This window comes from Neodiprion lecontei, chromosome 4, assembly GCF_021901455.1.
Source record: "Neodiprion lecontei isolate iyNeoLeco1 chromosome 4, iyNeoLeco1.1, whole genome shotgun sequence".
In the NCBI taxonomy this organism is placed as follows: domain Eukaryota; kingdom Metazoa; phylum Arthropoda; class Insecta; order Hymenoptera; family Diprionidae; genus Neodiprion; species Neodiprion lecontei.
Window position 1 is genome coordinate 9,376,440 of NC_060263.1, and position 13,729 is coordinate 9,390,168.

At 37.6% G+C, this 13,729-nt stretch overlaps 1 protein-coding gene across 2 annotated transcripts in view; it reads right to left on the reverse strand.

Moving 5' to 3' along the window:
• LOC107226618 (PH and SEC7 domain-containing protein) overlaps nt 1-12,099 on the reverse strand; it is an 83,321-nt gene extending 71,222 nt beyond the window's left edge. The window contains exons 1-2 of one of the 2 annotated variants that reach the window (XM_046738514.1): nt 11,940-12,098; nt 11,648-11,816 (exon numbers count right to left, since the gene is read on the reverse strand). In XM_046738514.1, coding sequence (XP_046594470.1) covers nt 11,648-11,782 — 135 coding nt within the window. In that variant the 5' untranslated portion in view covers nt 11,783-11,816; nt 11,940-12,098. Of the gene's footprint in view, nt 1-11,647 lie in introns of both variants that reach the window. The other variant, XR_006904098.1, reaches the window with a different exon arrangement.
• Between the last annotated feature and the right edge of the window lie 1,630 nt (nt 12,100-13,729).

A 13,729-nucleotide genomic window follows, 5' to 3' on the forward strand; every position in this document is an offset into this window, starting at 1 on the left:
TTTAACTATATGCGCAAATTTTTCTCTCAGTGTATTTTTCATTTTCATGAAAAGGGAAGAATCTGTCGGTCTGTCCGACAAACTTTCGCGATGATCTCGAAAACGGCCGAGTGAAAAATCTGAAACTGATAGGACTTGGGAGCCAAATGAAAAAGTTTTGAAAGAAGAATTAAAAAGTTTTTTTTTTTGTGAAAAACAAAAAATTTATACATTTTATTTATAAAAAATATACAATCTGGGAAAAACATAATCCTTTATTTATAAAAAGTAACAAGGAGGAAAAGGTCTATGTTTGTCGGTAAAACATTGAAAATCAATTTATTTCCGGTAGAACTGGAAGTTCAAATTGAACGGGACATGGCAATTTTTCATGCCCATCATTTTGTTATAAAATTTTGTAAGCTTTAGATTTATTTTATTGAGCCGTTTCTGAGACCAACGCGGGAGTTTCTCGGAAAGACTAACAGACTGACATACCAATATCTCTCTAAAGACCTGTTTTTGGGATTCTGGAGGTTCGAAAACGTAGAGATTTGTTGAAATTAGAAAAAGTGATTTTCAACCGAAACCAATACTTTTCATCATATCACTAACGGCGACGAAAAGTAAAAAAGAGGTGAAATAAAAAAGTAAATATCACGATCGCGGAGGGAATTTGAGGCTTTTTATTCGCAACCAAAGCGGCCCATGTAGAAATATCCAAAACCTTCTAATTGTAAGCTGCATATAGTATCAGCTATTTCTTTCTCCAAACTCATTCAACTAGCGGAACATTATTTTTTAGTCTAACAAAGACTTACATTGATATCCTTAATGTGTTGTAGGTGTAATTATGGCCAGTTTACAGGCTGTGAAGATGGTGATCATGCAAGGAAAAAATTCGTTCGAATTATACGGCTACGACATCCTCTTGGACGAACATCTGACGCCCTGGTTGCTGGAGGTCAATGCTTCACCAGCTCTCGCAGCGACGGACAGCGAGGATTACAGATTGAAATTTGATTTGTTGGATGACGCGTTGACGATCTTGGACTTTGAAGGAGTTTTGACCGGCAGCGAAACGAGGGTTGGCGGATTTGACCTTCTTTGGGACGGCGGTCCAGTTTGGACCAATTACCCAGGCGCGACACCGTCCGCGTCGAAAGCTGGTTCGAAACAATCTTTCGAATTGAGGAGATTCAACATATTTTTGGGGAGCTACAATGATAGGATACCACAATTGCGACAGTTACGTGAACAGCTTAGTTCAAAGTATCCAGTAAAAATGACTCGTAACTTGACAAGTAATAGTGAAATACCGCGTGTCTAATGGCACAAGGTCGTAAGCGCCATTTTACGACCTTTTGCAGTTAAAAAAGGTGAGGACTTGTATATTTTCTTTTGATCGTATCTAGGCTTAAAACATGAAAATATGATCAGAAACGTACAAATTGAGTAACAGTTTGATTAAGAGTAAAAGGTCATATGTACTGGTGGATACGACCTTCTGCTACTGATTCAGCCATGATAACCTATGTCGAATAATTCCACAGGTTCGTAATCGCTGGAAATTGTTATTGTTATTCTTACTATTCCGATAATTGATGATATGGATAGTCGAGGTTCAGAAAATCGACATCCTGATAGCATCATAACTTGGTTAGTTTCAATTTTTCATATGTTCCAGTAGTCTGTAAAGTGTTTGCAAAAAGAAAAAAAAAATTGGTGGTTACGACCTTTTATTTTTATTTACGAAAATTTTGTTTTAAGATTGCTGAATTTTTGCAGATTTCAATTTATTTATGCGACAAAATGGTTTATAGAGCGTCTGCGAAAAAAAATGGTCACTACCTTCTGTATTGAACTTTTTATCAGGTATACTTATTAATAAAAAAAAAGGTTGTATCTGGCTAACGTACGACCTATTCCCTTCATATTTTCGTATTTTCATTTTATATTATTTTTGAGAGAATACTATAGCATTTATTGTACGTGCCACAAATACATAAGGATTCACTGCAAGTGTCGATAATGGGAGAAGCTTATAGTGAAGAAAATCTGACATTTAACCCACCGATAAATCCGACGTTAGTATTCTTTTGTAAAAAATTGAAAGTGTTAAAAAAATTGGAAAGAAATCGGCCTATCTTGAGCCCGGTCTTGAAATGTTTGGAACAGGAAACACAGCTTTTGAGATTTTTTTGAATATTTAAAAAATCGTCGTTTTCAAAAACACTTCGAATGTTTATAAATCATTAATCGGTCAAGTAAAAAAGCGGAAAAAGATCAGGGTACTGTTTCAGAGTTGGAATGAATGCATAAAAAACTGTAAAGAGAGTAAAAAATGGTGAAGGTTAGACGTTAGTCGGGTTCGCATGAAATTCTCCCTATATAAGGTTTCACCGTCACTCCACAGTTATTGTGCAAAGCTGAAGGATAGTCTTAAAATTAGGTTTTGGGAATTTACAGGCAATATTACCTATTATACTGTGGATTAAAGAGATTCAGCGGTATAAGATTATTTCCTTATGGCCTCTTCTGCATCTCGTTTGTTTTTCGATAGGCTTCTTTCTCAATTATAGGCGAGTACTCGTAAGTTTCAAATAGCTCAGTCTCCTTAGCATGCAATTTCGTGTTATTAGTTCGCCTCTCTTAATTCCCAGCTCATATGGTATAGGTTAAGGTAGGTTTACAGTGAGCTTCCGAAAAAAATACATACGGACGGACTTGATTTCGTGTCATCTTCGGAAGTCTACTGCATGCACCCAAAGATGAAAGAATTAACGAATTCGAAGCAATAAATTGCGGCGCTTAAAAATGCTTCAACTGTTTGAAGCTGAACCGACAAGTCGTTTGCATCGAAGTCGGCGAGCAAGCAGATGGCTGTTCGGCCCAACTTGTTTAAGCTACATTACGCTCTTTTTTATCTTTGTTCCACCTAGCTGCAACACCCTACGGGTAAAAACTAAATATAACCGTTGGGGTCAGATAACTTGGTAAGTTTGCGAGGTACGTGCGTTCACCCCCCAAGGTAGGCAAGCGTGCACCATGCCGCACACACTTCATTCACACTTCATTTTGTGCCTCAGGACTCGAAAATAAGTCAACTACCATCGAAGCCTCCTTGTACACCTGCAAGTTATTCTCACCCCTGCCTCATCGTCCGTCGTGGAAAATATTTCAGCGATACTTATAAGATGCACGAACCAAAAAGACGAAATTAATGGATCGCAGGCACTCGGCATCTTGCAGATTCCTTATTTAGCAACGATTTTCTGTGTGGCACAGCAATGTACGTTTTATGTTAGTTTAGAAGAATATCAAATTTAAAGCACACGGCAGGGGTGTATAATCGTGAGCATCAAGCGAGCACGTCGCAATTTTCACCAATATAAACTGAGGAATTAATGACGCTAGGGAATCGCCGCTATCTTATTGATTCATTGTATAAGTGACCTATTTTCTTAGGTAATGCGTACCCAACGCAATTGATGTATACGCATTCGAGTTGCAGTGACACTATCACAATTAATGTTTCGTCGAAGTTCGTTTCGTGAGTAATGCATCATTTCAGAGGTACTTTCGACTGGTTTCACAGAATGTTTACTCGAATTTAACAATATGCGACGACGGTTTTCTAATGCAAGTCTTAAAATGTTCTTTTTTTTTTATCGTGTATCTATAAGAAACGCAAATTTCCTCACGTAGTAGATAAATACTTCATTAATACTACCTGATATCTTGGAAATGAATTCAGCATAGCTGGTCCAACATGGTGGTCAGTTATTATAAAATTCAATCTATCAATGATTTATTTTATGTTTGTTCGCTTCAACCAATGGAAATTTCCATTTGTTTGTGATGTCACATACAAATTCTTTGCTTGAATAATAGACGTGACGGAAGATTACATGAGCTTTTCTCCACATCTACATGTATGGGAAGGCCTATTTGGCTCCCTATAATGAGGGACCAAAGTGTCACTTTGTCTACAGTAGTTACACCGCCTTTAAAACAACACTATCGATGGGTATGAATTCTACCCTCTATCTCATTGACATGATCGATCTGCAAAATCAGCCCCTGTGCATAGTGAAAAAAAATATCGTATGCACATCCAGAGGGACCGATTCGTTCCCTCGGTGTATTGCTACCCTCGCGCACGGTAGCGAAAACAGCGTTTGCTTCCTTTCTACACAATATAATATTGCGCTGTCAATTGACTGATGGAGTTTGAAATTTCGCGCCACTCCGTATGTTCTACGTACTTCTATGTCGATGATTGTTATAAGATTTTGAGGTATATTTTAGAGGTATTACGATATATTGTTAAGAAGTCACTTCATATTTTTAGATTACGGATGATAATTCCTGGAAAATTAAATAGTCCACCAATATACTCCACGGCTGACAAGATTTAAACCTATATTCAATACAACGTTCGTTAGTTAGCACAACCACTTACAAATATCGAAATAAAACCTTGACGATAATTAGCCGTTAATGATCTATGAAATTACACGTTAAGACGTCTTTAGATTTCATTTTTTTGAATTATTTTTTCCCCATTTTTCATAAATCGACTCGTCATACAAGTGCAAACATCGAATACAATAGCCAACGAATTCACGCCTCTTGAAGGCTGCGAATGCGATTATGCGGTCGTGTCTGCTGCAAAAAAGCTATGCATTTTAGTTCATCCGACTAGTTTACAAATGGGCTGTCAACATTACGGTGCACAACTTTTTTTTTAAACAGCTATTCGATTTTCTAAGATTTGAACAGAACTCGATCAGTTCTATAGATATATGTTAATACGAGCAATAGTTGTAGCTGTTCATGGTAAGAAAAAGGCAAATAAAAAAAAGAAATTATACTAGTATCCCATTACTGCAAATCGCAAATTTCTACAGACCCTGAAAATATTCAGAGGAGGTCTACAGTTCTTAATACGAGGAGAATCCATGACCCGTTGCGTTACCGAGATAAAAAACAATCTTACTGTCGTGCGTGATACGACGAAAGCAAGTTAGACAGAAAGTAACTCTAATTGGATCTGGTTGTAAGTTGCGACGATATGGCCGGTAGCCGGGTCAGTAATCCGTTTACTGATATCCTATATCTACCTGAAACCGATCTACTGCCGCCATCTCCTCACTAGTACTCGAATCCGGTACCCGTAATACCGCGAGCGGCCACCAGGCGCTGGCTACCGTTCGCGTCGCTCACAATAAAAGTGCCTCCGGCTGGTTTTAAAAAACAGTCACTCGACCTTAATCCAATGAGACTTCCAGAGACCAGTCAGATTGGAAACATTAGATCCAGCTAGAATGCTCAAAATCTCCTAGGTGGCTATTACATAGGCTTTGCAAATGGATTTAATAAATATATGCGAGCGAGCGCAGATGTGTGGGCATGATTCAAATCAGGAGTACAGTAGCTTCACAAAGCAATATTTAATGGGATGGACACCTATGCTTATCCTGCTTGGCTCCAAGCCGCGGCCAGGGTATAGAATTCATTGCCTCGCCGGTAGACCGCGCTGTCGTCGGTTTTGACTATAGGTTTCGTAAATTGTACACTTGGGGACAATGAATCTGAGGCGGCTCATTTTTCACACTAAACAATTAAGTTGGCAACACAGAGAAACCTACAGTGCCATAGTCAGCCAAGCGCGAAACAAAGTCAATCTCAATAAACATAACATAACCCATGACCGTCGAATCTAACCTTAGAATACGTATCAATCCAACAAGTCATTATCTCCGCGGTATTCTAAGGTTAGATTCGAGAATGAATCTGAGACGGCTAATTTTTTACACTAGACAGTTATGTTGGCAATAGACAGAAACTTACAGTGCCATAGTCGGCCGAGCGCAAAACAAACTAAATCTCAATAAACATAACATAACCCATGACCGTCGAATCTAACCTTAGAATACGTATCAATCCAACAAGTCATTATCCCCGCGGTATTCTAAGGTTAGATTCGACGGTTATGGGTTATGTTATGTTTATTGAGATTTAGTTTGTTTCGCGCTCGGCCGACTATGGCACTGTAAGTTTCTGTCTATTGCCAACATAACTGTCTAGTGTAAAAAATTAGCCGTCTCAGATTCATTGTCCCCAAGTGTACATGCGGCAATGGACGCGAGTGACGCATTTGAAGTATTGAACGATAGAATCGAGTAAATTATATTATTTGTGTTTGTAATAAAAGGACATCACAGCATGTTAACATGTATTCTAATTATTTTTAGACGGTTAAATTTTAGACTTCCATAAACTGTGGCTTTAAAAGATTTTTCAAACATGTAGCAATATTTTCTAGAATTACATACTGAAATAAAAGCAAAAAACATTTTAAAGACTTGTTGTCATCGCTAATTTGTTCAACGATCCCTATCCTCTTCAGAGTTTTATGGCATTTTCAGCTATTAAGATTTGTCCAGTGACAATTAGTGGAAACAATTATATTAATTTGCGTAAGGTTTGAGAATTCCATACTGTCTTATTCCATCCTGCTGTTCTGGCAATTCGAAGCTTTCCAAGTAGCTCAAAGCCGACGGAACAGAAAATCCCCGTAAATCAGGTACATACAGCTGTATCAGCTACAGTTTGTACATCTGTCTTTTTATTACGAGATTGAATTAAGTAACGTTACTGTAACGAAACGTTCAGAAAAAATCAGTATTTTCTTATTTTTACAATGATTTTGAAGGCATTAGGATTGCACGATATGAGTATATTTCGTTGTATTATGGTTTACTAAATTTCAAACAGTTTCAAAATTATGAAATAACGATTTTTCGTCAGCGTGAATCGTTGCGATAACGTTACTACCTGAAACAAAATTTGTTTTTGTAGGGTACACAAACTGTTACGAAATATCAAATGGCGATCATAGTATTACCGCCTTTTTCCATTCTGATGTAACACAGTCTGTACTGAAATCTGCGTATAAACTGTCCTGATTCTCGGAGAGAAATATATGTAATTATTGACGATTTTCGCTGCAGCTACGGATGGAAATAAAATTATCTTTGATATTTAAGAACTCAATTTACGCATATGCATTTCTGGGGATCGTCCTGTTTTTTGGCAACAATTTTGAAATCCGCTAATCGCTACAATCGCTGAGGAGTTTCCTTATATTTCCCTAATGTTACCGATTTCCAGGTACAGTGTGTAAAACATTGTGAGACTGACTGGATAATTTATGGGATAAAATAAAGTAGAAAATAGAAAAATCCTTTTAATGATTACAAGATTCAATTTATTACATATTAATTTTCGCAGTAAGACAGAAATGTATACAAAGTACAATTAGCTATACTCATTTTCTTACAATCAGTCTTCGCGATGAACCATTTTACGTAAATTCAATGGGAGTAAAGCATTAATCAATAACAAGAAAAAAACCCTCATTGAGCCATTGAATGTTTCTCTAACATCGATAAAAACAAACTCGATGGAAGCAATACACTTACCTGTTAAGAGCGACGGGACTTAAAATCTTCAAGAAAAATTGCGTGCTGGTTTAATTATCGAAGAACACGTGATCTTGCCCTTGCTTTTGTGGTAAATATTACTACGGCAGTACATGTATTGAAAGAATACGGCAACCCTTCAAATTGACCACAAGTACGATCAATCGCCTTTCGCCATTGGATTGCAGAGCTTTTGATTCAAAAGTATCGCCACACGCCGCTCGTCGCGCACTCTAGTGGTGGCCCGCTAGATTATACTCCCTGACTGCACATTTGCGCAACAAATGACAATCTGTACTGGGAAAGCTGGTCCTCCATACATGTATATTGCTCCGTCTTAGCTTAGCCGTTCGTGGTTTACCGACTTACTTTTAAAATAGTCCGGCCTTCCGCTTTGTACCAATTTCCTTACATATATGTATAGCCCACGAGGCTGAAGCTAGCAGCCAACGTTCTGATGTTCATTCATAGCGGTCATTCGAATAACGTAAGTGAAGTACGAAAATCGAAATGATGTACTTTACCTTGAACCCACGATACTTCGAAAGGGTATCGGTTCTACAAGGATCAGTCCTACAAGTGAACAGTTCAACAAGTTCGTTTCGACATGTGGTGATCCTACAAGTTAGTTTCTCCCGATTCGCCTTGGAAGGTCGGTTTCTACAAGTAACGGTCCTGCAAGTTCGTCTCTACAAGTGCCGATCCTACAAGTTCGTTTCTCCGGATTTGTTTCGAAAGGTCCGTATTTCACAAGTGCGTTTCTCATACATTCAACTGTCAATTTCGTACATTTTGATTTAATCTAATTTAAATTATAGGACCGTCACTTGTAGAAACGGACCATTCGAAGCGAGTCAGGAAAAACGAACTTGTAGGATCGGCACTCGAAAAAACGAACTTGTAGGATCGCCACTTGTAGAAACGAACTTGTAAAACTGTTCGCTTGTAAGACTGATCCTTGTAGAACCGATACCCTCTCGGTGGAGATTGTATGAACGTGAGAATATTTGATTACGCCTACATTTCAGAAATACAGAATACATGCAATGAAAGAAACAATCGTGACGTAATGTATTTTCGGAATATTCATGTATTTTCCACTGATCACTCGACTCTACCTATTACTGTCGCATTTAATTGGCATTTAATTACTGTGTAATCATTATTTGAAATCTGCCACCCCTAGTGTAGATTCGCCCGCTGTTAGCGTCAGCAGCCCCACAAATAGTTGAATTTTTTTTTTTTTAATGAATGGAAAAGACGTGCACCTATTCGGGCTTTGCATGTTCTTGGCGCATGTAATTAGCATTTAATTACTGTGTGATTACTTTTTCGAAATCACACACCTTTAGTAGATACTTCGACGTGACGCTGTTAGTTCGCAACCAAGTTGGCAGGACCATAGGTTTTTTTTTTTTTATAGGCGCAGCGACAAATTCGGAGTACAGCATTTAATTACGGTGTAGTTGCTTTCTCGAATTTCTCACCCCTAGTGTAGATTCACTCGCTGACAGCATCAGCAATCCCACAAATAGTAGGAAAGCATTTGAAAAAAAATGGAAAATGACAAGCATCAAATTCAGGCTTGGGATATTCGTAGAGCATCTAAGTAGCATTTAAATACTGTGTAGTTGCTTTGTCGAATTTGTCACTCCTAGTGTAGATTCACCCGCTGACAGCGTTAGCAATCCCACAAATAGCAGGAAAGCATTTGAAAAACAATGGAAATTGACGAGCATCAAATTCGGGCTTGGGAAATTCTTTAAGCATATATTTAGCATTTAATTACTGTGTAATTATTTTTTCGCAATCACTCACCCTTAGTGGATATTTCGATCCGGCGCTGCTAGTTCGCATTCAAACTGGCACCGCATGATTTTTTTTTTTTTTAATGCCGAAGGACAAATTCGTCGTTACAACATTTAATTAGAACTAATTGGCATTTAATTATTTTATATTTCTTACATGGCGGTGCCAGCTTAATAGAGGTAAATTTCATAGGTATTCCTTAAACCAAAGTAATAGAAGCTTCCGTTTACACAATGTTTGTGATCCACTCCCTCGCTCGTTTCTTGATCACATTGGTCAACAAAAATTCGCTTTTTGTGTGCAACATGAAAACTTTTAACTGTTACGTTAGAAACGAGGTTTAGTATAATACAATTGATATTAGAATATTTTAGATACGGATAGTTTTATTGTAATGCGATTTTTTAACTTTTTCAAAAATACAATTTTTATGAACAAAAATCAGGTTATATAGTTTTATAGAACACTGGTCAACAAATTTTTGTAACAACGAAGGTGCTTACTAATTTTGAAATACCTATCTAACTTCATTATAAAACCATGTACATTTTAAATACCAAACCATTGCATATAGTTTCACCAGTAAAATTGAATGTTTATCAGCTTGACTTAGCTGTTTTGATCCAGGGTGTTTTGTTATTTACTGTAAATAACAGTTAATTAGTTAGAATAAGTAACAAAACACTCTGAATCAAAAAAGGTAAGTTAAAACGATAAAATTCAATTTTACTGGTTGTAGCTGTAACATAAAAATTAGATCTGATCGGATCAAAATCAATGTGGTTTTATAATGAGGGTAGATAAAATTGAAGTGACAAATTGTATGTAACACTGGTGAACAAAATTTTGTAACAAGTAACCTTCCTTGTTACAAATGTTGTTGACTAGTGTTGTATATAATTTGTTTCTTTTCAATTTAAAAATTTGTTGACCCTCTCAACTGAAGTATTGAACACTATCACAGAACAATATTTATAATTGTTCATACTAGCCCTCTGATAACACTTAGGAATAGGTAACGACTTGTTCCTGGTAGACACACCCCAATACAACTGTTCCATATGTCACAGTACTGTGAATAAACCGTGCGTAGTATATGGTACCAAAGCTTACCTACAGGTATGATGGTTTTTGCCTTAGAAATAACGTAGAGCGAATATCTAGTCCTTCTGATCAAGAGTCAATGTGGCGACGCGACCACAAGCACCATTCCACATGTACGCCTAAATACTTATCAGTATTAGTTTTCCTACATAGCTGCATACCAGCAACCATGACCACAAAATGGTTCAGAATAGAATCATTATATTTCACGTTAGTAACACAGACTGATTTGGTAACATTTAGTGACAAGCTATTTACATATAGCGAATACCTAATTTTCTCCAGTATTTTCTTCAATATTTTTTGACTCCTTCAAGTTATCAAAAAAATTGCTTCGCTTCACATTACTATGGGGTCGAACTCTTTAATAAATAATACAATCTGAAGTGCTATCAATATGAAGTGAATAGTGTGGATAATAAGACTGCAAAGTAACGCATGGAACAAGACAACTTTCTAGTTCTTAAAGTGTACATAAATGCATAAAAACAAAATAATCACTACCTTAATATTTAATTAGTATGAACAATAAAATTATATCCATTTCAGAGGCTGAGGTAACGTTGATTTTTTTAACGATTGTTCCAGTATTACAGAAAGTTTTTGAATCATCAGGAAAAAACTAATAATTTTTACATGATCTACGTCACGTTTACTTCCAATTTAGATAACTCCACAACTCTTATTTCCTTAATAATAATAATAATCATATAACAAAGCAAACGTTGAAAGATAATCGAGAGGGTAATATTGTGAATATATCAGGCTTTAAGCGTATTAGAATGCTGCTACACTCGTTTCGCTTGAATACAAACTGGACATGTGGATTCCACTGTTCGTTCTGGGCTTCCGCAAAACTAGGCCAATTACCATTCTTGACGATTAATCGACAGGAATAGTTTTTAATTATTTTTTATCCCGTTAAACTAACTTCGTTTTGGCAGAGCCTATAGACTTGATAAATTAGTCCCTATTTATATATGTAGCTATAAAACGTTATCACTTTCGGTTGGCATTCTACAAAAGTTACCTCTCTTAACCACTTGCTGCAAACTATTCTTGTCTCTTAGTACTTGCAATGAAAATTTATACGTCTACATGAAAATGAAAAAATATGTAAGAAATCGCTACCCTATAATCCGCTACCGTAGAACGTAGCTTAGACTACCTGCTGCTAAATCCGCCCCTGCCGGGTGCAAAGATGATTATTGCCGTCCGTACGAACCGCGAGCTTTGAGGAGGGGGAGGAGACTGTAGTAACTCACCTTGCCGCTTTCAGCCGCCGGCGAATTCTCAACGATGTCATAAACGATGTGTGGAAGACCGGCTGACCCGAGCAACGAAAAACCAAATCCAGACGTGTCGCTCCGGTTTAATGTAACCAGTAGCTCCTCAGCCATGTTTTAGCCACATTGATTTCACCACTGCCATTTGCTGCACAACCCACATTAACTAACACATTGACGAAACTTCAACCAACAAATAAACAAAACAAATCCAACGAAACCAGTACAGTCTGAACGAACGAAACTCAGCCAAAGGAGAAAAACATAAGACCTTTTGGTGCACACCGATCGCTGACCGCTGGTTCCGAACGTAACCTCCCAGCTTTCTTTAACGAGCATCAACAGATGACGAAATGTGGTGGACGCCACTCCTGCATGCACACACTGGCATCTAACACGCACAGCACGCACGCGTCACAGTGACAGCCACAGCATTCTGCTAACAATAAGCTCCACGGTAAACGGGATCGACGGGTTGGAAGGCGGCGAGTCAGCGACACGACTACCCTGCTGCCATCTTATCGGTATGTTACCTAACCTCTTCGGCCGTTGTATGAACCATATGTTTGCGGGCAAAGACCATAAACTTATAAAGATAGACTGAGCGGCGAGCGCTCCTAGAAGAGGCACTGACGCCTACATATAAAGGACAGAGATATACCAAGGGTACTGCCCTCTCTTTTCAATCGGCGTCATGGTGGGAGTCAACGGAGCAGTGGAAGTGTAACAGCTACAGATATAGGCGCATAATTTCGCCTCATTCTCCTCTGCCGCCTCGATCCCCGCCACAAATATCGTAAGAGAGAGAAAGGAGTACTCCCGGCATATTTCTGTCCTTTAAATGTTTGCTTCAAGCGGCTCATAAGAGCGCTCAGTCTATCTTTATAAGTCTATAGCACAGACTTACGGACAGAGCACCAATAAGTGGTATTGTAGGCACGGGGGTAGGGGACTGTCCCAAAAGACGGAACGGGAATCAGAACGGCAGCCATATTGATAGGAGCCATTTGTGCGCCACTTTTGAACCAGTTGATTATTGAATAAATGCCAAAGGATGTGGATGCAGTGCGATGTATCACCGGTATCACGGACTCGGTATTTATACGTACTGTTTATGCTGCTTGTGCGTTAAGAACAACACAAGGAGCAAAAAGAAGGTCGTGAAATTGACTAAGTGGTATAGTGGTGGATGTAATTAAAATATTTCATTTTACAACTTGTGCTTCGTGAACACGTTGACTGACGCAAAGGTCATAAACATCTAAACCAAATTTGTATAAACGCAATATCAAAGAGATGATCCATATTAGTAAAAATAACAATACTGTTAATAGACGTACAGACATACAAAATCTAAGTCATCTATATTTCGATATACTGTTGTTCAAAATTTTCACGCTCAATGCCATTTGGGTAACATCTCACTTTCGACAATTCACTATCATATTGAACTATCGATTTTGGTAATAGATCGCAATCAATCCTCTTGTCACTACCTTCCATCATGCCGTTTAAATAACATCTAATTGTAAGCTGAAAAGGTTGTCACTTATTTGTAAGTAATTTTGTAACATCGCTCTCCTATAACTTAAATTCCATTTCGAAACCTTGTAATTTTGCCTTTTCTAACGTATCTTTTATATATTAATTGATAATATTTAATCTACGTCATAAACTAATATAGTTTTATGCAACCGAATCCTCATGAACATGCTTCCCTCAATAAATTAACAGTGGATGGTTCGGAATAATAAATAATACCTACATTTAGAATTTAGTAAAAAATTTTACTAATCAATACACTATCTAAAGATAAATAAAAGGATGTTTAACAAAACCATTCTGTATCTTTTTAGCCTGAAGATGGTCGGCGGGGCCCGACCGAAACATCGATTTTACATACTGTAAATAAATTTTAAATTGTTTGATCTTCACTCGACGAAACTAACGACTGACGTTACCTTAAGATGGTAACCTTCGATATTCTTCTTATTGTAGGTGGCTACAAATCACATACATCTTTTTGAGCAACCTTTTCAAAATTTTCCACTCCACCTTTCG